Here is a 27,762-nt window from a genome sequence, read left to right as displayed (position 1 = left end):
TGCTGTGTAAAAAAAAAACAGTGTATTTTAAATAAATAAAATGGTACCTTTTGGTGTACCGTTGGTATAGTGGTTAGGAGCTAGGACTTCTAATCTGGCGAGCTGGGTTTGATTCCCCGCTCCTCCTCCACATGCAGCCAGCTGGGTGACCTTGGGCTCCCCACAGCACTGATAAAGCTGTTCTGATTGAGCAGGAATCTCAGCGCTCTCTCAGCCTCACCCACCTCACAGGGTGTCTGTTGTGGGGAGAGGAAAGGAAAGGCGAATGGAAGCCGCTTTGAGCCCTCTTGGCGTAGAGAAAGCAGCATCTAAGAACCAACTCTTCTTCCTCTTCTACCTGGCTGCCTCCACATGTATCTGAGGACGCCGACATGCACATTCGAACCCATCCGCTCTTCTTGTTTGTGCGTCAGGAGATGCAAGTGGCAAGCAGTCTATGCAAAGAAAGTATCTGACATTTAAAGCCGCCGTGATTTTCGCTTGCATGCTCGCCGGTTTGTATGTATGTCAGTAACTTTCTTTCCCTTTCTTCAGCTGTTCTGCTGTTTCATTCTTTGCCTGCCTCGTTTTGCGTTCAGTGATGATGGCAGGCACTTTTCATAACCATGCGTTTCTTGATTTCCTGGTTTTGTACGTTGTGGCATGAAAAGCTAATGCAAACAGTATTGCTTGATGGAGGGATCCTCCCCACCCCCGGCTGTGCCCACCCTTTCCCCAATCCCGGTGGCTCCTGATGTGTCACGAATAATAAGGCCTTTCTTCTTCTCTTTCTTTCCCCCTGCAGTACCGAAAGCCAACGAGAGAAGAAAGCTGACTCAGGGAAAGGTGTGGACCGTGAAACTTGCCTATGACTTGATCTTTAGTCTCTTTCTTTTTACGAAACGACGCAAGGAGTGCCACAACCCATAAGGTGACCCATTTCTGTCTCCGAGCCGTCCTCCATCCCAGAGTATCAGCGCTGGTCATGTGAGTCGTGCCATTGGTGTTTCCGCTCATTGGCTCTCCATCGACTCTGGTCTTATAACCCTTTGCCAAAATCCAATGAAAGAACCTTGCGCTTTCCTTCCTGGGTCCTCCAGCCGGCGGAATCCGCTCCGTCCAGTCGAGAAGTGGACAAAAGCTTTCTTTCACATGGAATCGATGTCTCCGTAGGTCTGGGCGGTACTTTCCTTCGTTGCCTGTGTAATTTATTTTCATGGCTTCTCCATGTCAGGCATTAAAAAAAAAGAAAAGAAAGAAATCCTTGGGGGGTGATAAAGCCCCTCCTTTTTAATCGTTTAGCTTTCAGCCTGTGATTTCTGAAAACCTAACGGAGACACTTGTAGTTTTAGAGCTGTTTTTAAACGAGGACCCTGCAGACTCCGACGCTTCACTGCAGGAACGAGTTTCTTCCCCCAGTTTCAAACCATGGCTTTGATGTATGCGTGTGAGTGTGCTGGTGTGGGGATGTGCGCATGAGTGTGTGATTTACAGAATCAGACCCTATATTTGTGCTATTTTCCTTGATTTAATACTGGATATTTAATATTTAAATTTATATGTAATGAGAATAAAGTAATATAATAATATAAAGATATATAGGATATAGTCAACAATCTCTCATCTTGTTTGGAAAAGAGTCACATCCGAGGGTGTGCAGTGTCCATGCAGTATTTGTTGTGAACGCAAGCTGTCATTAACAACATCTTATATTGTACTATGCTCAATGTTACAGTGGTGATTCCAGCAGCTGCACTGTGGTGATAAATAATCCGGTTTCCCCCTCTAGATTTCTGGATTATAACCCTTCACCGAAATGTGCAGTAAGATTTCCCCTCTTCTCCGTCAGCAGGGGTGATCAGCGGGGTGGCGGGGAGGGGCATGAGATTTCTTGACACCTCTGAATACTGCCCTTGAAATTCCTACGTGATGTGAGACAAGGATTTATTAGAGCCAGATTATAAATCTTACACGTATTTTTGCTAGAGAGCTTGTGTTGTTGTTTTGTCAAATGCCTGCCCGCTTTTTTAAAAACAAAAATTACATTTGCAGTTTACCACTCGATTAAGGAAACAATCCAGCCGGCATGAAGCTTCACCTTGGGCTCAGTGAAGCAGGATTTTAGTGCGTTTTTGAGCATGGCCATGCTATTAGGAGGGTCGGGAGAAACAATGCTGAGACCCTGAATGGGACCAAAGTGTGCTTAGCTCTGGCTGGATTATATCCATCACATATTCCACAATGCAAATTACTGAACACCAATGTCAGAGGGGCCACGAAGACCCTGTTTTGTAAAACAAAAAAGAAAAAAAAACACTCCTCAAACTTGAGCGTGTGTCTCTGTTTGGCCTTAGTGAATAGTGAATAGTGAACTCAATCTCCTTCTCAAAGGCAAACATTTCCGCAATGCAAAACTCTTTTTGTATATGCCACATAGATTTTATCAAAGTCCACCTACTTTATTCTTATTTAATCAGTTTCTCATTAGTGGCAACAGCAAGACTGTACCGCTGGTCAGGATCCATCCTGTTCTGGACTCTCTAGCTCTTGCTCCTCCTTCCCCTCTCAGCCACTTTCAGAGAGAAGCATTTAACCATTTCCTTCAGTAGGATGAGAGAGTGTGCCTTCCCTATGAAGTTCTGGCCAGAGTTGTAAGGATTCCTGCACAGGCGATACATGCTTGGAGCATGAATGGTGCTTGCATATGGCTCTCAGGAGGAATTGAGATGGCCCGATCATCATCGAGAATGCACATCTGGCTGGTGAAAAGGAGGAAGAAATGATCCTTGGGAGAGGATGGATTAAAGCAGAAGTAGGAAAGGTATCAAATAGTTTACAAATGTTTTTGGTATGTATTCATTAAAAAAAAAACTTTTTACAAAAAACCAAGCACCCTTGGATATTATAAAATGGTTCCAATTGGCTTTACAAGCAGTCTCAGACGGCACTTTTTATTTTCTAAATTGTCCACAATAGTGTCATAAGCCTTACCTCAGCCCTGCTGTTATGCACGGCTCTCATCACCACATAAATTAGCTTGTGCCAACACAGCTGTGGGAGAATCCTGCGCAAAGCCATTTGGGACTGAGAATCAACACTGGAAGATCATTTGTGTTTCTGGGTGCATGAAAAGGTCTTGCCCATGTGGAACTGAGCTGGCCAACCTGGGTGCACAGAAACATGGGAAATTATTTTGGTGAATTCCCATAGCCAGAATGTGACCAGGCATCCATAGGCATGTGGGAAAAGAACAGGAATTTCCCAGGACAAGAAAAGGCATGGTTTCTTTGATCCAGGCAACTTCCAAATGGCTCAGATTGAGAGAGAATGGGCCTTGAGGGAGAATGGGATTCAGCAGATGACTGAGATACTAATCCTCAGTACCAGTACTGGGGCTACCTGAAGAAAGGTTTCTGCCAGGTTGAGCATTTTGTCATGTTATTCCCACTTTGTAAATGCAAAACTTGAGATAAAGAAAGCACTGAGGAGGCTGCAGTCAACAGTGACAGCCCATGTTGGAGATGCATGGCACATTTCCTGGTTGCCATTAGCAAGCATTAAGGGCTCCATCTTGTACAGCATAAGTAACGGTCCTTCAGTGGCTTCAACATTGGTGGTAAGTGAGGACCAACTTTGGGGACAGTGGCTGGGCAAGAACCGCAGGCATATAGATCTGCTGTGGTTGTCCAGTGGCCAGCATCCCCATCCCCTAGGCCCTACACTTCATACCCGAGACCACCCAAGCTGCTCATGTGCCAAAAGTAGGCTCAATCAAGTAGTAAAAAGCATTGAGTTGAATCCAACTAGTTTTTGTACTGGTGAAAAAGACAAGGAGTCCCCTTTGACCACTGAAAAGACATGTGTGAGATTGTGAGACCTGGCTGTGGCAGCGGGGAGGGATTGAATGAAAAAGCTGGTCAGATCCACCATTCCAGAGAGTAGCCATGTTGGTCTACTGTAGGGAAGGTAAATTGAAGACCAAGTAGCATCTCAGAGACCAACAAGATGGGGGGGGAGGGGGGAGATTTTGAGGTCAAAGGGAGCTTTTGTCTCTTGGAACATATACCCCCAAAATATTGTTGGTGTCGAAGGTGTTCCTGGAATCGAATCTTTGAGGCCACAGATTCTTTTCTTAGATGGATTTTTTTTAGCATTATTCAAATTCTTCAGATCCATATTAAGCAAATAATCTGCAATTAAAGATGTATTTTAAATTTTAGGAAAAAAGTACAGCTATGTTCAGATGAAAATACTTAGGCGTTGTGTTCTTGATGATCCACTGCAATTTTTTGAAGCCCTTTAATGCAGATTTATCCCGGGAAGGAGACTGCTGATGGTTGAAGAAATTGCTGTCTCTCTGTATCAAAAAGGATCAGAACAAATTAGAAATTGAACCTGTCTAGCTTTCCCGGATACTCAGTGTGTTCAAAGGCATTTTTGTTCGGTGTTTCCATATAAATATTTTTTTACAGTTATTAGATTTTTGTGGAAATTTCATTGCTACTCCATAATATAATTTTATTATCATCATTATTGTTGGTCCCAACATTTTGAAATCACAGGAAGAGAAAAAAAAAAAGGGGGGGGGAGAAATTTGGTACAGTTACTTAAAAATTTCATATTTCCTGGCCAAAATTAATGAATTTCTTGGATGTAATTTATTACAAAGGTTTAAGTAACGTGTATATGTGAATAGAATATTGTGTTTTTCACATCTTCAGAGGTGTTACGTGGAAATAAAATATTTATCCTTACTATTCTTCAATGCCCCTGTGTTTACTGTGTCTGTCATTTGTTCTGCACACAACACACCTGATATGGTGAGAGTGAACCAGAAGTGAAAATAGGTCCGTGCATGAATTTGCCTGCCCACAGGGTCCTGCGTCCATTACCTCTGACATGCACACATCTGCAGCCTCACATGTGCTCCATAGAGTTAGCTCTGAGCATTGCAGCCTTTCTCAATTTTTTTACAGTTGAGAAACCCCTGAAACCTTCAGGCTTCAAGAATATGGTTGAGAAGCATAGTTGTGTACACATCCACCTGGGGGCCTCCCCTTCCCACTCCCTCCAGGACCATCACTGGCCATTGGGGGGGGGGGGGTTTGAACATGACCATATATGGTCCTATCACCATGTAAATGTTTAACACATTTTTAAACATTACAAGAAATTAACACCCACCCATTTGGTAAACCCTTTGAGGGCCAATAAAGAACCCCCAAGAAGTTTCCTTAGCAGATGATCTGATGTTACCTGTTTCTTTACAGTGAAAGGCTTCAGTTGGTACTTAGATCTGCTAAACCTCTGTTAAAGGGGCCAGGCCGTTTTTTCCTCCAGGCAGATGACAGTAGCACAGGCTAAACTCAAAGAGGTTCCTGGTTCATAGACACTCCTGCTTGTGTTGCTGCCAGTCCATAGTGAGGGAGACCCTCAGCAGATAGCGAACACACAGCTGGCATGTCTGGATTGGGACCAGAGTGGTAACTTACTAGCAATGCAATCTTAAAAACACTTTCTTAACACATTCATTTCATTGGTTATAATCACTTTGCTTTTGGGATTAGTTCTTTGCTGTTTTCATATTCTGTAAATTTCATTGGTAGCCCTAGCCCTCAGTGGGGAAAGGAGGGAGGGATGTGTGCCTGTACAGAAGACCACTCAATGAACAACAGTTACAGACAAGTGCAACTCTATTTTACTTACTGAGAAGGGTGTGGCCTAGATGAGTGGAAGATTAACTGTAATACTGCATCACAGCTGCTGAGGGTGAAAATGGAGGCCTTAATAACTGCTGACCCACTTCTTCCTTTTTCCCTTCCTGTGCCTGACACAGGCAATGAGAAGATGGGACACCAGCTCCTGAACCCACAACCATACAAAGGTCTGGCTGAATAAATCCCCCCACACTTATATTATATGGAATGATTTTATTAATTTAAAATTTTTATATCCTGCCTGTCTACCCTTCCGAGAGCTACCAAAGCAACTAACGATTTTAAACATACATGTTAAACTCACATGATAAAACCACTGAAATCCACCCCAAAGCACAGATCATTGAAAGAAATTAAAAAGAGAGTTAAAATAAATACAAAGCCTTAAAAACAGCAAATAGAACATTGGTCCGGAAGGATTACTGAAGGATTGCCAAATGAAACCAAGTCTTCACCCTCTGATGGAAGATGGCAACAAAAAGGGACAGATGAATCGATTGCGGTCCAAAGATGCAAAATCCTTTGAAGAAAAAAATAAGCTCAAATGTATACCCATCAGTTTTCTTTCAATGTAGCTTAGTGCTCCAGATAGCTGATATACTCATGCAGGAGGTTATGAATTATATAGGTCTGTTAATCCCACAAAACAGCAAAATGTCCAGGATATATGGCCCAGAAGGGTGGCATCTGCCAAAGGAAGCTGCCAGCGTGTCCAGAGGAGGACAACAAAGATGGTGAGGGGTTTGGAGACCAAGATGTATGAGGAAAGGTTGGAGGAGCTTGGTCTGTTTAGCCTAGAGAGAAGATGACTGAGAGGGGGGATAGCCATCTTCAAGTATTTAAAAGGCTGCCATATGGAGGATGGAGCAGAGTTGCCACAGAGGGACAGGCCAGAACCAATACGATGAAATTAATTCAAAAGAAATTCTGTCTAAATATCCGGAAGAAATTCCTGACAATTAGAGCGGTTTCTCAGCGGAACGGGCTTCCTCAGGAGGTGGTGGGTTCTCCATCTTTGGAAATATTTAAACAGAGGCTGAATAGCCATCTGACGGGGAGGCTGATTCTGTGAGGGTGCAAGGGGGTGGCAGGTTAGAGTTGATGAGTGATAGGGTTGTGAGAGTCCTGCATAGTACTGAGGGTTGGACTAGATGACCCAGGAGGTCCCTTCCAACTCTTATTCTATTATTCTACTTGAGGTGTAATCTTACCAAGGAGATCAACATCTTGGAAGGTATGCAATGTGATTCTTATGGCTATGTATGTAGCAATGTGCTCAATCTCCACTGGTTTCACTATTTTCAAATATCTAATTTTATTGGCCAATGCTAGAATTTTCAGTACTTCAGTACAGTTTAAAAATATTGCCCAAGAATGTAGATCAGTCACTAAAAAAATTCCAAAACCCCCTAAATAAAAACGAATCATGCAAGGCCATGCACCTGAATCGGACTGAAATTGGACAAGGCACTTAAAATATGTAGTCAAATATGCAGTCAATGAAATGTTCCAGAAACTGGTCACCATAACAGATGTAAGAAGTATTCCTTTTGAGCACAGTGACATACACTTCTGAAATAAGCATGTATATGATTGGATCGTATTATTTTGACTTTGTTTATTCTTCAAAACTCAGGCATCTGGCTGCAAGTTGGTGATGGGGGAAAGAGTTAACATAGGGCATCTGCATATTTAATTTTTTTTATTGACTATTTTGGCGGTTTAATTCTGTAAGGCTTCCTATGCTTTCTATGCAATTTAATTTGTGCGTGTGTGTGTGATATTTCCTTCCTCAAATCTTTATACAACTTTCGCTGTATTCATATTTGGCTAAGTGGGTGGAAAGTGGGCGAGGCCAGTCCGGGTGAGGGGCCAATCAGAAGGCACGAAGCAGGGCACCATGAGTACAGAAGGAGGCCTTCTCCTCAGGCCTAGAACCTTCTAGGCTCCAGGGGAAGGCCGCACCATCGCTGTGGGGGGGGGGGACTTCCCACCAGGCCCAGAAATGCCGCACCTGGGGGCAATGCCACCTCTGTGTGTCTGATGGGCAGCTGCGGGGGGGGGGGGGGGCTTTCAAAGACCGTTCTCATGAACAGGCTTTGAATCTAGTCTGTGACATATTTCCACACTTTGATTTTGCTCACTCCCAGCATTCTTCCCTTTTTGGCCTGTTTTGCATTCACACCTTATCTCACAGACAGCTCAATATGCCGGAGAAACAGCCACATGTAGCTAAGCAGGTTTGATGCTGATGTATTTCTAGGACCCAATACTATTATGAAAAGCTGCTAACATTTTCACTGACATAAATCTTGCACTCATTACAGGGATGAAATGTCTCCAACAACCTTCAATGGCTCCAGGATAACACATAAACCGTCTGCAAAACAAAGGGTACCCTGTTTCGAATTGCCCAGCCAACAAACAGCCTCTGGTATCACAAATATAGTTTTATTATAATATATTCAAGGCATTTATACAAGCACAACAAAATAGTTCGCTTGTCCCATACATTTTACAAGGTGTCTGCTGCATCTATAGTTAAGGGCAAATGAACTTTTAAGAACATGTCAAACGTTTTCTAAGGCTCTTTGTTTCCCAGTAGCATAACACTTCATGAGTGGTCAGCATATCCTGGATCTGTGGCGTAAGCTGCACCCTATTCACATAAAAGATATCATTCACAATGGCCAAAGCACAGTGCAATTTTATTTTTACTACTGCTGTTTCTTCCTCATGCATCAAAAGTGTGCATGTGCAAGGGAAAAATAAACCAAATACTCCACAAGACTTGATATTACCCAAGGCAAGGGGCAGGTCTGTCATACACACCAAGAGCAACTTCCCAGAGACATCATATACCAATGACGATGTTTGGAAATGAAAATGATCCAGTGGCTTCATGGTTCACATGTCTCTGGCGCTTGCAATGTCTGTCACTCAGTCCTGTGAGATTCAAGACCCAGTGACATGTTCCCATGTTGTTTGTACAACTTCTTAGGCCCCGCCCCCTAGATTCCTGTGGCCATTTTGGACTGTCTCTGGGTGGAGAGCCAAGAAAGCTGAGCTCTGTAGGCCGAACTCCTTGAACCTTTGGAAATGCTGCAAATATGAAGGGGACCTGACACAGAAGAGTGCTAGAAATGGGAGGTAGGTTTTTAAAAATCTGTTTCAAGGATGTTCTTAAAGAAGGAGAAATTAACGGGCGGTATCTAGAATTTTGTTAAACCAGCAAAATAGTTTCCATAATTGGAGCTTTTTAAAAGCCTCAAAGCACACAGGTATAATATTTCGTATTTCTGTCGCAGTGGTTTGGTCCTTTCAAAATAAAAGTTGGTGGTTCATAAAACCGCAGTTTGGTCATTTCCTGCTCTTTGGTTCCAAAATAAGCATACATTCCTGGTTTTTAGTGCTCTGTTGCCGCCAGGCTCAGGATCTGGCTTTATTGACTGGATTAGACAAAGAAAGCGACTCTGATTTGGTGAGCTACATATTCCAGTTGTAGAGACCTGTTACAGAAAGATGGCCATGGTCTGGAAGCAGACTTTTGTCACTCGCTTCTGTTGCATTGAAAGAAAGCCATAAGAGTATTGGAGATGAGTTTTTGTATTAAATTCACCTGAAAAGCAATCTTGACATTATTAACTTATTAGCCATCTGAAATGTTTCCTTTCCTTTCAGGCACAGAATTCCCTGATTTCTACCTTGACTTTCTTTTTTAAAATGAGTTTTCAAATATTTTAGGCAACTCTTCTGTTATCTGAGATTCTGGGAACAGGCATCACTTTTAAGGGGAACTTACTTGCTCAGATGACCCATTGGCCTACATTGGTTGCTAGCCACATGGACACTTCTGGAAGAGTGTAGTTCACATTTAGACAAATATTTTCACTTGCCTACAAACGAAGCAGCGATTCAAGTAATCCCCTCCCCCCTCAATTTGAAATAAGTAAATCTAATTCTGTCCAAAGAGCAACATCTGAGCTTTTCAAAAAGAGATTGCTGCAATGCATCTTGTCTGCATGCATATCCAGAGCTTTGCATGTAGGATTTTGGAAGAGGAAACCCATCCCATTCTCCTTGAAATTGAGATCCTCAAGCACAGAAGAGAACCTGTGCATTCTTTGGAGCTGTACTCAAATTTGCTTTGGGCTCATCAATGGATCATTGCATGAAGTGAAATGCTGGGGGGAGGGGAACGGGACATGTTTCCTTCATCATCATTACCATCAGTGCAATGCAAAGGAGGCCAATTCGCTGGGAAAGTGCTGTTATTCAGCCCGTCATAAAACAAACCTGGACATGAGACGTGAATTGTTATCTCAAAGATTATGACAATGCAAAACACTGTTTGATAAAATGGCTCATGTGGGTGTAGATATGGCTGTGAGCGCGGCCTCCAATGCTGTGATCCTTATCCGTATACCACTGGAGAAAAGAAAGGAGACGACATCATCAGATCAGAATAGTTCAGGTAAAGAACTGAACAACAAGAACAACGCCCCCATGCGTCTGTGTGTGGCAAATGTTTTCCAACCTGTCCTATTCTTTAGGAAATATCTTCTTTATACAGCTTTGCTGTATAAATAAAAGGGTAAGGGCTAGGTGGGCGGGGCCTGTCTGAGGCAAGAAGGAGCAGGGCAGAAACCTGTGTACTGTGACTACCCCATCTGATTTAGGGCAGGGAGACATTTTGGTGTCTGTGGCCTAATTCACCCAAGGGAAATGAGGTTGATTGCAGAATGGGGAGGAATTGGCTGCCATGTAATCTCCCTCTAAGAGGAGTCTCCAGTCTGATTTTCCCTTCACATATCTGAAGACATGGCTCTGGAAAGCTCATCTGTAACCACTAGGCCACAATTCCCAAAGGTCAGTCCTCTCCCACACCCAATGCACATTCCAAACTACACCTCCCACAGTCTGAATTTGTGATGATGAATATCGTGGACCGTGAAAACCTCCTCTGAACAATACATGCAACAGTCACACCATGCTTCCCACAGATCAGTCCTCTTCTAAAACCTACTGAGTCTCCTGAGTGCCCATCCATGCCACCCCCCCCTCATGCTCAGCCACGCAACCACAACCCAAACAACACACCGATGCATCCACATGTCCTTCCAGAATGAATAACTCCTGTCTTTCTTTTACCACCCCCACAGTCTAGTGCCCGTTGTATTCCAGGATACAACAGGCTTTGCCCCTAGTGGACAATTTTAACAAGAAACCTGCGTGCAAACTGATAAGGGACGCTCTTTCTTGGAAAGGTCTGATCAAAGTGCACACAAAGAGCAGAGTCTACAAAAAGAGTCTACATCTGTTGGGAGGAGTGCAAGTAAACTGGGAAGCTGAGGGCTGGATTCTGACTTCCCTCCCTCCCATACCTGGAACTGGTGCTATTGCAGACACACTGTCTGGGTCTCTGCACAGCTGGTGGAAGATTTGTGTACAGCACCTGTTTGCACGTCAGCATTTCCTCCTGCTTGATGGGCGTATGTGTATCTTCTGTAACCACTCTCAGATCATACTTAAACCTTGGAAAAAGGTGCCTGATAAACTCGGTAACCAATGATAGTTAAGACGACTAAGACGTACCATTGCTTGAAAGTCCACTTCTGCATCAACCAGAGCTTTTGAGATCTGGGCTGCTTGCTGAAAATGAACATTGTCTGGGAATGTAAAGAACAGAGACAATATGGACTGATAAATACGGGGTGTCACATGGAAGGAAGGAAGAAGAAAGATCAAAACGTGAGCTCAGTCACAAGCCCCCGTCCCTCCTTATGACACAGCAGCCATACAGAGATGGACTGAATTTTCTCAAGACCACACAACTGTCATGTCCGACTGAGCTTTTGTTTTGGTATTTATTACACTCCAACTTTGCATGAACTAGTGATGATGCCCAATTATCAACCGCTTACCATCTGCAGTCCCGTGGATCAGAAGATAATCAACATTTCGGAAGTTCTCGGCTCTGGCCATAACAGTGGAATTCTAGAATATATATGGAGAGAGAGAGAGAGAGAGAGAGAGAGAGAGAGAGAGAGAGAGAGAGAGAGAATAATATAGTCCATCAAAAAACTTTAGTATTAGTCAACACAACACATTGTTTCTCAATTCAGAAAGCCCCCCCCCCCACACACACACACACAAACACCATAACGGGAACAGTGGGGTTTGTGTGTTAATACAATTGCCAAAGAAATTTGCAAAACAAATTTAGAGAAAAAGGTCATTAAATTTCTTGATCGTGTGCTTTAATGAGTTTCTTGGTTTATTGCCTGCGTATAAAAATCCTGTTTATTTTGAAGAAGAAGAAGAGCTGTTTTTTATATACTGCTTTTCTCTACCCGAAGGAAGCTCAAAGCGGCTTACAATCGCCCTCCCTTTCCTCTCCCCACAACAGACACCCTGTGAGGCTGAGAGAGCCCTGATATCACTGCTTGGTCAGAACAGCTTTCTCAGCGCAGTGGGGAGCCCAAGGTCACCCAGCTGGCTGCATGTGGGGGAGCGGGGAATCAAACCCGGCTCGCCAGATTAGAAGTCCGCACTCCTAACCATGACACCAATGATATTGTCTTATGGCTAAGGGCATCTGCAGTGAAACTCTATATTTGTGGGTTAGTGAGAATTGCATCAACCACTTCACCAAGTTGGCTTTGCGTCTAACAGTAATGATTCCTTGCCCAGCTGCACTTGACTTCTGGGCCTATTCTGCACACAATAGATAATGCACTTTCAATGCACTTTAGAAGTAGATTTTCCTGTTCCGCACAGGAAAATCCAGCTGCCAAAGCACATTGAAACTGCATTATCCTGTATGTGCCATCACCTTAAATGTACAGGAATATGTTTAAGGCATACAACATACACACACACACCCATACACACACACCCCAGTTGCAGTTATTAAAAACCACACTCATCTGATGCTACAGATGGCCATCAGGAGCAAACTGAAATAAATATGCCTTACACAATTTTCAGGAAGTACACAGAAAACAGCTACACTGTTTAAAAAACCTCCCATGGCACCAGTTCAGAGTGAAAATGAGGAATGCCTTGTTGAAATATTCTTCCCCCGGAAACATTCTTTACTTAGAGAAAATTAGTACTTGGGGTGAAGGTTAGGCTAGAACCCTTCTTCCTGACATGCACAGGAACGTAATTTAAAGCAGGGGTCGTCAACCTGTGGTCCTCCAGATGTCCATGGACTACAATTCCCATGAGCCCCTGCCAGCGTTTGCTGGCAGGGGCTCATGGGAATTGTAGTCCATGGACATCTGGAGGACCACAGGTTGACTATTCCTGATTTAAAGGACTAGATTGTGATGAGACTAGACACTGTTGTACATGGCTGTGCTTCTGATGTCTGACCACCACCCAGACATGGACGCAGCATTCTGCATGAGCTGCAATTCACCATTAAGGAAAGCCCCATTTGGAAACACGTCCACTGTAAAATATGACTCTCCGGTATCTCATTTCACCCACCAAGCAATCTGAGTTAGGGTGGCTGGACCAGCACTCCAATCACTACATCTCACTGGTTTTACTGGCTGGGGGCTGGATAGTCCTGTACGTGTCAGGGGAAAACATCTGGCAAAAGTACAGGTTTGTGTTTCAGAATGGCTAGATCACAATCATCTCAAAGGAGCCTCTGTACGAAAATGAGGACGTTCTGGTATGAGCAACAAAAATGAAACAGGGCTCTCTTTTAGTATTGTTTCCATTGGACACTGATTCAGAGAGTGGCCCATGTTTGCAACCTCAACTTGATGGGAAGGGGAGGGAAAGGTGGTGCACAAAATTGAGAGGGTGCAGAAGAGAGCAACGAGGAGGATCCAAGGACTTGGATCTGTCTGGTGAAGAGGAGGTTGAGAGGGGACATAATTGTTCTCTTTAAGTATCTGAAAGGTTTTCACTTGGGGGAAGGCAGGGGAAGGTTCCTGTTGGCAGCAGAGGATAGGACCCCCAGTAATGGGTTAAAACTACAAGTACAACGATATAGGCTAGATATCAGGAAAAATATTTCACAGTCAAGAGTAGTTCAGCAGTGGAATAGGCTGCCTAAGGAGGTGGTGAGCTCCCCCTCACTGGCAGTCTTCAAGCAAAGGTGGGATACACACTTTTCTTGGATGCTTTAGGTTAATCCTGCGTTGAGCAGGGGGTTGGGCTAGATGGCCTGCATTGCCCCCTCCAATTCTATGATTATATGTTATCCTATAAAAAATGATGCCTGATACACCATGGGTGGAAGGACCCTGCCTCAAATATGCAGGATTGATTGTGCTATTCCTGTAAGTGGTACACAAGTCCGAGCGCCACGCTTAACAGATGGTCAAGACGGTCCAGTTTTGAAGCACCAACTAAGCAAAAAGGGAGAACTACATGGCACAAAAAGTTTGCTACTGCGTTCTACTCGGCCCTGTGGTTCTCTGGTTACTCACACAAAGGACGGAGGATGAAATCTGAGATTCAACACCATGCCTTCATGGCTTGCCAGGAACAGATGCAGGGAATGAGAGCCTCTGGCCTCTAACCACAACTATGCGTGGACACACCCTTTGGTTTCACGCTGTGACTGACCTCATTCTCCTCCCTTTCGGACAATCAACAAGTTGCACAAAAGCTGCTCAGAAGAATCAGGAGACAGCCAGTGATGAAGTCACGGCCCGCATATCTCAGTCACTAAGTAAAACTTGCCGAATTTTGTGAATTTGTTTTATTTATTATTCCACTTTTATGCCACCATTCCCAGTCCAGCCAGCTTATCACAGGTATAAAATACAGGGAAAACAAGAAAACACAATTACAACCTTTAAAACTCCCTCCCACCCTCCCTAATCACCCCACCCCACCCCATCCCACCAAGGTAAATTGGGTCAAAAGCAGTCCTCTCTAGCAAGGGGAGAGCTGAACCCCCCCCCCCTTTCCAAACAGGGCTTTCAAATGCCATGTGCTGACTTAGGCCATGGCGATCTTTTCTCCCAGGCAAATAAATCTCTGAGCCTGACCAAACAGTTTCCTTGAGTCCAACTGCAGAGACCCTCTGCTGCTCTTTAGCTCCCGGGCCACCGCAAGCAGCCCAGGGCTTTGTTCAAAAGATCACACAGCAGTCAACATTTTATCAGCATTCAACAAACAAGTTAAAGTTTGGCTGGAATCTGAAGGTCTCTCTCCCTTTGGCATATTTTTTGGATAGTAGAACAAATGTCATATCAGTACAAGATGGCATATTTACAAAATTGTACCCTGTTTTGCATAACCTAATGATGCAGCAGTTCTTGAGGACTGAACATTTCAAATCTGCTAGCAAAAGATTGCCAAATCTATGACTGCTTCAAATTCTTGCCAACGGCATATCAAAATTCAGAGAGAGATGCAAAACAACTTCTTTCACAAGTTTAACAGTCCTCCCCGGTTCATGCTCCTGGCAGCCCCATGGCTAATAGTAGCTGCAACTCCACTCCCCTCCCCTCCCAAAAGCCATCCGCTCTGTCTTTTTTCCTCTCCTCTTGCATGATGTCAGCCCAGTTTGATCCATGGGCTTTCTAGGGTAGCAAGATGGGTGAATTCTCACCTACTGGGTTTCCCTTCTTTTCTGGTCTGCCATCCACAAAAACACACAAGGAGGTTCTCTGTTGAGTACTCATTCTCCCTCTCTTTTTCACACACACAGTAGGCCATTTTATTATCCTCCCCAAGCCTTCTGAGTCATACATGTCATTTTTCTAACATCTTTTTAAAAAGCTGTTTACAAAGAAGTCGGAGAAGGCTGAGGTTTAGGAATGATTTTCCTGTGGCGTGAAGGATTTTAGGCACGCAGGTCAAAGCCATCCATCCATCAGTTTATTACGGCCACTGACCGGATCAAAACAACCACGATGTCTGATGTTCCAGTCATACAATAAAGTCTGGATTACAACCTTAAAATTAATGCACTATTAAAATGAATACAGAATTAACACAGAATACAATGCACTGCAAAATGTTTAAAGGTATCCCCTGTGCAAGCACCGAGTCCTGTCTGACCTTTGGGGTGACGCCCTCTAGTGTTTTCATGGCAGACTCAATACGGGGTGGTTTGCCAGTGCCTTCCCGAGTCATTACCGTTTACCCCCCAGCAAGCTGGGTACTCATTTTACCCACCTCGGAAGGATGGAAGGCTGAGTCAACCTTGAGCCGGCTGCTGGGATCGAACTCCCAGCCTCATGGTCAGAGCTTCAGACAGCATGTTGGCTGCCTTACCACCCTGTACCACAAGAGGCTCTTTTTTAAAAGATTAATTAAATTAGGCGCATTCCTAACTGTTTTCCTTAAGCTCTTTTCTAAATCTATAGGCTAACCACCCATACATGGCAACCTTCCATGTCAACTTCTGGTTTTTATGGGCTAACGTGATTGCTTCGACCAGGATAAGAAACAAGAATGGGAGTAACTTCTCTGATCCTATAGTAGAGACCGATGTCAAAATGCACTTTGGATCAGGCCACAAACCACAATCACAACCTCAAGAAAAACCTTCAACGTTTAGAACAGAGTCTTTGACGCTTAACCACATCTGTGCTCTCACTCTTTAACACGGCAGTCCCTGAGGGCGGATCCAAGCAACTTTTAGCATCTGAGGACTGTGCCACCATATTATGCCTGGCAAGGGCATATGAGCTGTTACAAATGTAATATGAAAGGCAGGCCTTTTACCGTCCTTCATCTGAAATCAAAACCAATGGAATCCATTCATACACTCATCTGGCAGTCTTCAGGGAACGTACATGCCCAGGGGTACCAGCCAGCATGGCATTGTGGTTAGGAGTGGTAGCCTCTAATCTGGAGAACTGGCTCTGATTCCCCACTCCTCCTCCACATGCAGCCAGCTGGGTGACCTTGGGCCAGTCACAGAGTGGGAATGGAAATCCAGGGTCATCTAATCCAACCCCCTGCACAATACAGGAACTTACAACTACCTGCCGACCCACAGTGACCCCAATTTCATGCCCAAGTGATTTTAGGATTGCTTTCATAGAGCTGTTCTGTTAGAGCTCTCCCACAGCCGCCTACCTCACAGAGTGTGTGTTGTGGGGAGAGGCAGGGGAAAGCGTTTGTCAGCTGCTTTGGGACTCCTTCAGGTAGTGAAAAGTGGAGTATAAAAAAAAACAGCTCTTCTCTTCAAAGTATCATCACACACACAGAATGCCTCATCATTTCAGGCTGAGACTCAAGTGTGTACAGGGGACATTCCAATAACAGAATGCTCCGTTGATATACGGTGACAGTAGCCCTTATTTAGAAGTGGAGGAGCAATATGGGGCATCACAATTCAGCATTGGGTTCGTATCTTAATCTGCAGCAATTTAACAGTACATTCAAAAAAGCAAAACCCAAAAAGGTTTATAATCTTATTGATGTGAGAGATTAAAATTTTTGAAAAGAATCTTCCCCCATCAAACAAACAAACATGCTTTGGCCTGTTCACCTATAATGGTATGACCTGAACAAATATGAAGAAACCCACCAGCCCTTCTGATTTAGGGCAACCCTGCAGCGTGTCACTTCTAAGCCGGACTTCAAGCTGCATGTTGGTGTACTGAACACAGGAGATCAAAAACAAGGCCAGGGCCAGTGGTCCAAAATCAGGTAAACATATATTTTATTTCTCAGTTAAGACATTAAATTTGTTGAGAATTTTATCTCAGTAATAAAATATATTTTCACTTGATTTTGCACCACTGGCCTCGGCCTTATTCTTGATCTCCTGTGATTGGTGCGGCCCTTTGATTCTCTTCTTGATGTCGGGAACACAGCAAAGAGGGCAACCGCCCACAAAGGACTGGGTGGTTCCCATTTTTCTTCACCAGTACCTGCATAATACAGGGACGATCAGTTCCCTTTGATAACAAAAGTACATCCCAGGAGGTATAAGGCAGGAAGTGAGGGATTAGGCGGTAGCAAAGACTATCTATCATTCAGGTCCAGTGACTTCCTTTCCAGCTGGTATGTTACCATAATTTTGCTATTCTGCTGGGGTTGCTTTTATTCTGGCTCTTATTCTGAACAGCTGTATGCAATGTATTGGGTTGTTTAACTGTGATTACCAAGCACATATGATAAACAGGGTTGCCAGCTCTGGGCTAGGAAATACCAGGAGACTTTGAGGAGGAGCTAGGAGTGGGTGGGATTTGGGGCAGGGAGGGACCTCAATGGAGTATAATGCTATGGAGCCCACCCTCCAAAGCAGCCATTTTCTCCAGAGGAATTGATCTCTTTAGTCTGGAGATGAGCTAGAATTCCAGGGGATTCCCAGGTCCCTCCTGGGGACCTGCATTCCTAATGATAACCAGAACTGGTGAGCTGGATTATCGGTCCACTGTACACCTCTTTAGTTCAGCTGCATGCCAAGGCTTTTCAGCTTTTGGAAAGAATCAGATTTGCAGCCTCATCTTATTCCTGGAGACTTTCATAAATTTGACTGTTTGGGATCCTGACTCTGAGTCAAGAATTCACTCGGTCGCAGCAACTCCAGTTCCTATTTCTGTCCCTAGTAAGTTGCAATTGCTGAACTATGCACTGCTTACAACTAAGTGCTTCCACTCCCCCTAGTGTTGTCCTAACTAGTTCTTGCTAGGTTTAGGATGCTGGTTAGTTGAAACAGTGAAACTGACTGCTTGCACTGGAAGGGAACAAAATTTGAGTCCAGTGGCAACTTTAAGACCAGCATAGTTTTAAACTCTAGGCGTGAGCTTTCGTGGGCATGCATGTGTCTTCAAACAATGAATAAAGGATCATCACAGTGCAGATATAGGGACAAAGAAGATCAGCAGGAAATTAGTAAACTGTGTCATGTGGATATCCCATAAATACAAAGCATAATATCTAGCTAGAAACTGCTAAGGGAGGATGGCCCTCATTGAACTATTTTTTTTAACATGTTCCTGTGTAAAAAAAGAGAAATATTGATATTTGGCTCCTGAAGGGAGAATGCGTCATCCTGAGAAGAGAATGGCTGACAGCAAGAGAGAGGAATGAAACCAGGGAAGGCACCAGGATCTCAAGAGCATCCGGACATTGGAGACGGAGAGGAGAAAAATCCACCCCTTCCATTTCTTATTGTGCAAGAAGACATGCCGAAGAGGGACTTCTTCCTCCGGAGTGTTTCAGCATAAATTGAACAAGCGTTCCCTTTTCCACCTTCAGGGGAAGCTATGCACTGTGGCAGCCTAACCATTATCTCTGCTCCCTCCTCCTCCTCCTCCTCCTCCTCCCCGCCTGAAACCTCTCCAATTTAATCCTCTGAGTAACACATTGGAAACCTTTCGCTCTTTGGTACTGGCAGTTTCAACGTGGACACTGCCAGCAGTGGATGCGGTGCCAAGAATACCCGACTCCTGGCATGAAAGGCTTCCACGGTCCTCTGGTGCCATCTGTGCCGCGAAGTTGCAGAGTGACTTTCTGCACCCGGAGCACTAACATTTCAATCTGTAGCAAGTTACGAGGCATTCATTTGCATAAGTGACTCACTGAACTTAACAAGAACCTTCTTCCCCCCCCCTCCCCTCCAAAAAAGAAATCAAATGCAGAATGCTTTTTGAATGGGGATGACAGGAGGAACTAGGATTTAAGTGGTCAGATTAGACGAGGGAATTAATAAGTGCTCACTGGACAGGAAAACGAAACATGCAAAAACCTAGAACCACAAAAAAAGTCCTCTCATTTTCTTGCATTGAGGATTTTCCCCGGAAAGTATTCCCCCCCCCCACACACACACACATGAGAAGGAAAACAGAAAAATCAAATAGACAGTTTGGGTATAGGAAAAGCAGCTTCAAGAAGGGATGATATCAAGTGCAGACAGAGAACAGAGTGGCCGTTTTCTAGCTTTCTGCTTTAATTCTTCTCCCCAGGCTAATTTTTCCTACGTGGGATCCTTGACACTTACTTGCAATGATAGGTGGAGGGAAAGAGTTACCATGTCAAAGCAGCCGATATGAAAAGTAACCTGCTACAAAATTCCTGTGCTCCAAATCAACCACTTTCTAAGGAACTTCTCTTTTACAAAGGTGGCCACCAGAATGCTGTTTCATGTATTGCCCTACTTTTTTTGTGTGTGTGTGAAAAATCCAGGATTCCACATATTAATTTGCCTTCTTTGCATTGCAAAGGGATTCGGTCCTCCTGCAGACTCCACATTTATACTGCGTAGAAGGGACACACATCTGGCTGTGCACTAAGAACTGCCCAGATACCAGGCAAGATAGAATGGATACAAATTACAAATATCATACAGTGTGAAAGCAAGATATAATCAACTGGGAATTGAATCCCCCACTGTGTTAGTAATGGGTGCAGTTGAGGGAGATCTTTCCTGCATTTCCCGTGCTTCAGCAGCCACCCATGAATGCTGAAAAGGCCAGGGATTGAGGGATCTGCATGGATGAAATGCCATGCATAACAGGTGGCGGCCATGAGGATCACCTTAGTACAAACAGGACTGTTTACGTTTATTTATAAAAGTTATACCCTGCCTTTCAGCCCAATCAGGATCAGCAAGGTGGCCATCAACTGAAACAGAGTAGTATATAAAAAAAATCTAAACCAAATTGAAAACTAGAACTAAATTCAGAAGGAAGGACAGGCAAAAAAAAGATCTTCATTCTTTGGTGGCAGAAGGGGATGGACAAATACCCTTAGGGAGGGGAGTTAAATATCTTGGTGCCACCACAGAAAAGGCCTTCTCTCAAGCTGAACCCTACCTTTGGTAGGGGCCCCTGAAGCAGGGCTGTCCTTAAGGTGCCAAGCCCTCAAGCTGTATAGGACTTGGGGTCAACACCAGCACTTTGACCTGGGCCCAGAAACAAACCAGGATCCAATGAAGAGTCATGTGGTCCCCGTGACCCACTCTAGTTAACATAATGGCATAATCATGAATCCTACAGCAAGAGAGGTATTGCTCTTTATTTGGGCATGATATGGGAAAGAAAAATCTCATACTGCTACTGGTTTGTTCACTGTGCAATACTGTCTCACTGTGCAACAACTTGAACTTCATCTACTAACTTGTGGCACATAACTGAGTGGGTGGAGGAATCAAATGGCCAAAATATACCCAATGCAGATTTGGCTCCTAATTTTGTACTAGTGCTTTAATACCATTAAAAATCTTCAATATTTATGCTTTTTCTCTATCCCCAGGCACAAAAACCAGCAGAAGACAGATTCATACACATACAAAAGAGGCTTTTCTACAACCAAAATTGGCTCTTAATCAGCCCAATAAGGGCACGCTCTGGATTCAGCCATGCTGTTTCTCTTTGCTTCAAATATGGTGGCTGAAAATATTCCAGTGCTCTGGAATGATCTTCATGGATTTGCCCTTTGTCTAGTGAGTGACATCAGACAGACTGGTGTACAGCAGCAGTGCTTTGGGTGAACTCGCTGCAGAATTTTGTCACACGTGCTTCCCTCTCTCCAATTTAAGTCACTGTGCAAGTATCAACTTGCTGGTTAGAGACTTCTCCATGCAGAAAGTCATCTGCACAAAACTAGCAACACCGATAGTTTCAGCTGTTTTCTTCTCAAAAATGTAGTCATAAAGTTGTATTTTAAACAATAATCTGGTGTGTGTTTGTATGTAACCTGAACCTAACAAAAAGATTAATTCAGAACCTCTTAATAGGCAGCCTTCTACTGCTCGGTTTCCAGCCTAGCTCAAAGTTTGTAACTGCAAGATGCATGGGTATATTCAAAATTATCAATAATACCAAGTGTGGTATCTGAAACACAGTTTATCATAGTTTTTCAATAAACACTTAGGGAGGAAAAGTACATGTGTAATCCAATAAAAAAAAACTCGAGGAGCATAACTATTATAGGATTTTTGAATCGGGAACAAGTATATGAGTAATTCATTTAGAAACCATCTGGAATAGATGAACATTCACCCAACCGTATAAAGTATGCATTCTCTATAAAAGCTGTAAATTGTGAAGCCTTCAAAAATGCTCACTGCAGCTTTGTAATTATAAAATTATGCCCTGAAGATACTACTTTACCTCGTAGTTATGCAAATTATCATCTTCTGTAGGAAGACACATGTAACGCTCAGTGTATATTGAGTCTGTAAAAATAAACACATACAGTGAACACTGTTAAAATGTTCCCCTATTAAAGACAGTTACAACATGGTTAGGATGGGTCGAATCCATGTAAGGAACCCCTTACTAACTTGAACAAACAAATATTCTAAGTAACTACATTTGGTTATGAACAGTCGATATGCAGTCATCCATTGCAACAGCATTGCGAAGCATGTCCAAATAACCCCTGTCAAAGGTTCAAGCAGGTAGCCATGTTGGTCTGAAGCAGCAGAACATATTTAGAGTCCAGATTAAGACCAACAAAGTTTTATACAAGGTATGAGCTTTCGTGTGCATGCACTCTTCCTCAGATACCTGAGTAAGTGTGCATGCACATGGAAGCTCATATACTTTGAATAAAACTTTGTTGGTCTTAAAGGTGTTATTGTCAAAGGCTTAGGTCCAGCCAGTATTGTTTCTTGGGTCTCACCTGCTAAGAATTCCACTCCTTTCTCCAGTTATCCTCACATGTGCCTTTTGTCTATGCAGGTCCTATGAGAACACAGGCATAATCTTTTTTTGTGGTCAAAGGAAATCCTTTCCTCTATTTTTCACCAATGGAAAATCTGGTGGAAAACAAATTTTCTGCAGCATTTATTTTAGAACCTGGTTATAATCAGGGGCTGATAGAATACCTCAGGGAAACCCAGGAACGTATGGAAAAATCCAAGAACTTCCTGGTTTTATAGCATGCAAATCATATCAAGGATGTGAGGGACTCAGACCTGAAGACAAGTGGAATTCTTCCAGGGATACTCAAGCACTCTGTAGTGCCCTATTGCAAGGGTAGTCAACCTGTGGTCCTCCAGATGTTCATGGACTATAATTCCCATGAGCTCCTGCCAGCATTTGCTGGCAGGGGCTCATGGGAATTGGCCTGAATTAGCGTGGCCCTGTAAGTGTTGTTTCCTCACATGGTTCTGCATCAATAAAATTTGAGTCCAATGGCCCCTTTAAGACCAACAAAGATTTATTCAAGGGAAGAAACAAGCAGTAGGATCTTAATGTTGTGAACCCGAGGCAGCAGTGCTGAGAGGAGTGGTATAGAAATTATAGTGGTATAGAAATTCAATTATAAATAAAAATACAAACAAACAGATTTTTTTCCAAAATCAGAATGTGAAGCTTTTAAAAAACAAAGCAGATCAGAAAACAGGGCGGGGGGGGGGGGAGGAGAGAAAATATTTGAATTCTAATGCCTAGCTGAGATGAGACTTAATCGTTAATGAGATTCAAATGATGAATATTCCTGTCAGGTATTAAAGAACGTGACCCTCCCCCTCCTTCATTGTAAGCAAAAGCAGTTAGTAGCACTGCTAATGAATTTTATGGCATTCAGAAATGATCCCACAACACATGGCACTTGAGGAATGCAAATGCAGACATTTGCATTATAGTAAAATTTCAAATATTAAGTAATTTTGTGCCTTTTAAAGGTTAAGCAGATTATTTTAGTTTTCACATCCAAGTTTTTTTTTTCCAATGGGAAATACGATCCAGGGACAGTGTGTAATACCTCCCGTGAGTTCATGAAAGCAGGCTAAATGGCACTTCGTGGGGGAGGAGTGTGCAGTCAACATAAGATCCTTTGCATCTCAAAACATGTACATACACATTGCAGAGCATATATAACATTTGCAAGTTTGATCCTAATGCTTTTCCAGACAGTTCTTCGCTTTTCTGACAAACAGGCACTTACCATAAAATTGCCAGCGCGACACGGGAGCGACGGCTATTCCGCACTTGAAAACGCCACTTCCTGATCCAAGCGCCATGGAGGTTGCATAGCCGCCGTATGACTGGAAGAAATGGAATCCCATTATTGAAAACATAGTGGATAGTGGACGGCTGAAAGAGCTTTCTGCTGGTGCCTCAATATGTTGGGTATAAATCAGGGCATTTTGCTAGGCTGCAGGAAGGTGTACTGGAATTTGAGCACCAGATTTCCCAGATCATGCTACCTGGTTTCCCTCATCTGCTTTTAGCTGTCTAAAGCAGGGGTAGTCAACCTGTGGCCCTCCAGATGTTCGTGGACTACAGTTTCCATGAGCCCCTGGCAGGGGCTCATGGAAACTGTAGTCCACGAACATCTGGAGGACCACAGGTTGACTACCCCTGCACTGAAGGGATCAATGCTAACCTGGCCTACTTGGAAGTAAATCCCTTTGAGTTCAGTGCAACTTATTCTTAGGTGAGGATCATAGATACTGGGTTGAATCCATACTAAATGTACTGTTCACAGCAAAGCCCTTATATCAGTGGAACTTGCTGGCAGGGACTCATGAGAATTGTAGTCCATGAACATCTGGAGGACCACAGGTTGACTACCCCTGGTCTAAAGCACAAGATCTGTAAGCTGAAGTGCATTCCCCAGGGTATCAGACTGGACAGTCTAGCTCTTCAATGCCGTGATTTGTCACTGAGTCCCAATGGAGGAGCCGCCGCCCCTGTTTTGCTTCATAATATCTTGGTTGGTGTGTGTGTGTGGGGGGGGAGTGTTTCATGATTTTTCTGGATTTTCTGAGGTTTCTGAGAAAAATTTGGGGGAAAACATCTTTCGAAAAAAAACCCCACACACATGAGAATTCACATGCAGCCCTCGACGCCAAGAATGCAGCCCTTCACATGCAGCCCTTGACTCCCTCTGGGAGCAGGTTAAACTTGCAGCACAGAGCAGAGGTTTACAGAGAGAGTTTACCATTCTCTTTGCAAGGGTAAAGATTCTTTCACAGGGGTTGGAAACTGGCAGAGCAGGCTGGTTAGTGATGAACCCCCGAGCTGGGCTCAAATTTGGAAGAGTTTGTAATGGCTATAGATTTCTAAACTGGGGAGCACCATACTTTGAAATCTGCCTCCATCAATATTGGTTCTGCAGAGAAAGACAGTGAATAAAGGACAGGCGCTTTGGCTTCAGGCTTCTCTTTCTCCAAAGAGAGATGATCCACTTACTAACTCTGCTAAGCAGAGGTACAACCTTCTAAATCAACTGAGGTCATAAGAAGGGTGTAACCGTAGCTTATGCATAACAATAATATTTCCTTAGTAATATATATATATGTTTTTTCACCAAGAATTAATCATACTTACCCAACCCCAAATAGCTATTCTTGTTGGATCAACAAAGGTCATTTTTGAAAATTCCCTATGAAGGAAAAGAAAAACACCCAGAAGATATACAGATGTACATGAGCAAACAATGATTTCAAATACCAGTCACTGGGAGAATGACTTCCTACACCGATAGTCTCTGTCTTCCTATGTAACAGCTGGCCATCTCACTTTAAAGGTTAGGGTTATAACCCCTTGAAATAATTCCAAGAGATCTCATTTAAAATTCATAAAATAGGCTGAATGCAAAAGGCACCTCTAAAAATCAGCCTTGTTTTGAAACACTCCAGTTTGACAATGGCACATTTATTCATATGCAATATCAGGAACCACAATGGCATATCACAACATCGCAAGCAGGCTAAAGTGAAGACGCATGATGAAGATTTCCTTCTGGAAATAAGGCATTACCTGCTTGGATGACGGACAGCTTGTGATACCATATTTAAGCCACGGAACTCACTGGAGCTAAGGTGGGTTATATGTACATTAAATATATATATATATATATTCCTGAAAATTCAAGATGGCTTCATTCAAAAGCCCTGGAGGTGACAGCTGCTGTTTCAAGCAGTACCAGTGAAGCAGAGAACTCTTCAAACTGCCCTTGAATAAGATTTTATTTTGCAAGGAACATATTTTATCATTTTGGTGGGACCAACTGCATTGAATCTGTTTCACTGAAAACAATAAAGTGGCCACCATGGAAAACAGTACTCGACAACAAATTTTGGGTCCAGTAGCACCCTTAAGACCAACAAAGTCTTATTCAAGGTATAAGCTTTCATGTGCAAGCATACTGCATTGTATATAGGGGAACTAGGGGCCCCTCTATTATACTTGAGAATATATTTAAGAACAACTAGATTTATGATAATTGGCACTCTGGCAGTCTGTCCCTGAGGCACTGGGGGAGGGAGGAGGTTAAATTTTTACTTATTTACTTATTCTCACCATCGGACTCTGTTATGGCTTTAATGTTTTTTATCTTGTGAGAAATGTGAAATGCAAATTTAAGATCACTTTTAGTGACTTACAGTGACTGCTAAAAAAGGGAAACTACTGTTCCCATAATGCAAATTACTTCCTTCTATTCTTTTGACACTATTGTAGATTATTATATTATCTTGTTGACAGAGGCTACAATTCTCCAACCACCTCATCTGGCAGGTCAAATCTCCATTGATTTTATTATATTCAAAAGGGAGACTTTTTTTTCTTTTTACTTCTTTCACTTTAGGATGAAATACCGGCTGAAGAAAAGTCAGCCAAGTGTTACAAAGTTTCCTTTGGCTCTTGGTGTTCAATAATTCCACTAACAATTTAATCCAAGCCAGCCATGATGATTTTCATATAGAGAGATAAATCCTATGCCAATAAAGGTATTCTGAATATGTAGATAAACAGATATAATTCATGGATCATCTCAAACAAGGGGACAAGATGCTGACATTCTGACATCTATCACTTTTTGCTTACCAGAAGGTGGACATACCTCATCTAGGGACTCTATACAGCTGAATTTTGCTTAGAAAAGACTGACAAGCATGACCTGCTATGGGAAAAGTCGAAACACAGAATCCAAATGCCTCCTTATCTGGATCCTACACAGCCTGGAAAACGATTAGGCTGTTTTTTATTCTCCTCCTCCAACATTTCAACCCAGCGTTTTCTCTGAAAAACTAACATGGGGGAAGAAGTTGCAAGGGTGTCCTTAATCTATCCCCCATCTTCTCTTTCCTGCTAACAGCCTCCTAGATTTTTTTTTAAACTTGCTTTCCTGGCTAGGCTCCTAAATCAGAACACACTGGAGAAAAATGTCAAGGAGGGGATTTAGTGGGGAAATGGTTTAAGACCAAATAATCCTTCTTGTACATATCCCCATCCTTCACATTTCTCATTCCTTCTGCAGACATGGATGTATAGCTGAGGTATAAGGAAATCTCATGACCAGTTTTGCATGCCCCGATTGCAGCAGAGTGCCTGTGTTTATTTAAGAGCCACCAAAGTGCTTCTGAAATTAACCTGGGGGCTGTGGGTCTGTGGCAGAGTACCTGCCTCACATGCAGAAAGTCTCAGGTCCAGTCCCCAATGTGTCTCCAGGTGAAAGGAGCAGGTTGTAAGTGATATGAGAGACTTCTACCTGATGACCTATGGCAGTGGTCCCCCACCTTTTTATCACTGGGGACCGGTCAACGCTTGACAATCTTACTGAGGCCCGGGGGGTACTCTTTTGCTGAGGGACATCACTGTCGCCTGAGCCTCTACTCCACTTGCTTTCCCGCCAGCATCCCTGACTTCCCGCCGCCCGCTGGGGGGGGCACTGCCAGCAGCAACTGCGCAGTGCCACGCTGAGGGGGAGCCCCAGCCATGGCGGCCGCCAGAGAGCACCAAAGGTGAGCCGGCGGCAGAGTGGCACAGCAGCCCCAGAGGCAGCAGCCGGGGAGGAGCATGAGGAGGAGCTGCGGCCTGGTACCGACTGATCCACGGACCGATCCTGGTCTCTGGACCAGGGGTTGGGGACCACTGACCTAAGGAGTAGCAATACTGACCTTGATGGACCAAGAGTCTCATTCAGCATAAGGCAGCTTCATGTATTTTCACTTTCAAAAATATTTTATGGTAGGGCATGGGAAAGTTTTGTTTTTCAAAGAAAAAAAAAGTCAACACTCCAACATGGTATGTTACCAAGTGTCTTCTTGGATCCTAGTCATAGAATGAGCAGCACACTAAAGAAGAACCCAGATTAAAAGTGTTGTCTTTCTATCACTGGCTCATTTCCCATGGGAACTAATTTTTTTACTGCCCATCCTTACTGCTGG

General features: G+C 43.5%; 2 protein-coding genes across 8 annotated transcripts in view; one reads left to right on the top strand and one right to left on the bottom strand.

The window, feature by feature from the left end:
- The window catches only part of SLC4A10 (solute carrier family 4 member 10), a 229,573-nt gene extending 224,835 nt beyond the window's left edge, over window positions 1-4,738 (top strand). For all 7 annotated transcript variants that reach the window (XM_077319908.1, XM_077319911.1, XM_077319907.1 and 4 more), the window contains one exon: window positions 785-4,738. In XM_077319908.1, the coding sequence (XP_077176023.1) occupies window positions 785-851 (67 nt within the window). In that variant the 3' untranslated portion in view covers window positions 852-4,738. The remainder of the gene's footprint in view (window positions 1-784) is intronic.
- Window positions 4,739-8,128: 3,390 nt separating this feature from the next.
- DPP4 (dipeptidyl peptidase 4) overlaps window positions 8,129-27,762 on the bottom strand; it is a 76,353-nt gene continuing 56,719 nt past the window's right edge. Inside the window, exons 22-27 of the mRNA XM_077319904.1 lie at window positions 24,920-24,974; window positions 23,532-23,631; window positions 21,749-21,813; window positions 11,621-11,693; window positions 11,292-11,365; window positions 8,129-10,124 (exon numbers count right to left, since the gene is read on the bottom strand). Of these exons, the coding sequence (XP_077176019.1) occupies window positions 10,026-10,124; window positions 11,292-11,365; window positions 11,621-11,693; window positions 21,749-21,813; window positions 23,532-23,631; window positions 24,920-24,974 (466 nt within the window). The 3' untranslated portion in view covers window positions 8,129-10,025. The remainder of the gene's footprint in view (window positions 10,125-11,291; window positions 11,366-11,620; window positions 11,694-21,748; window positions 21,814-23,531; window positions 23,632-24,919; window positions 24,975-27,762) is intronic.

The sequence above is a fragment of the Paroedura picta genome, chromosome 2 (assembly GCF_049243985.1).
Source record: "Paroedura picta isolate Pp20150507F chromosome 2, Ppicta_v3.0, whole genome shotgun sequence".
In the NCBI taxonomy this organism is placed as follows: domain Eukaryota; kingdom Metazoa; phylum Chordata; class Lepidosauria; order Squamata; family Gekkonidae; genus Paroedura; species Paroedura picta.
This window is presented reverse-complemented; position numbering and strand designations above follow the sequence as displayed.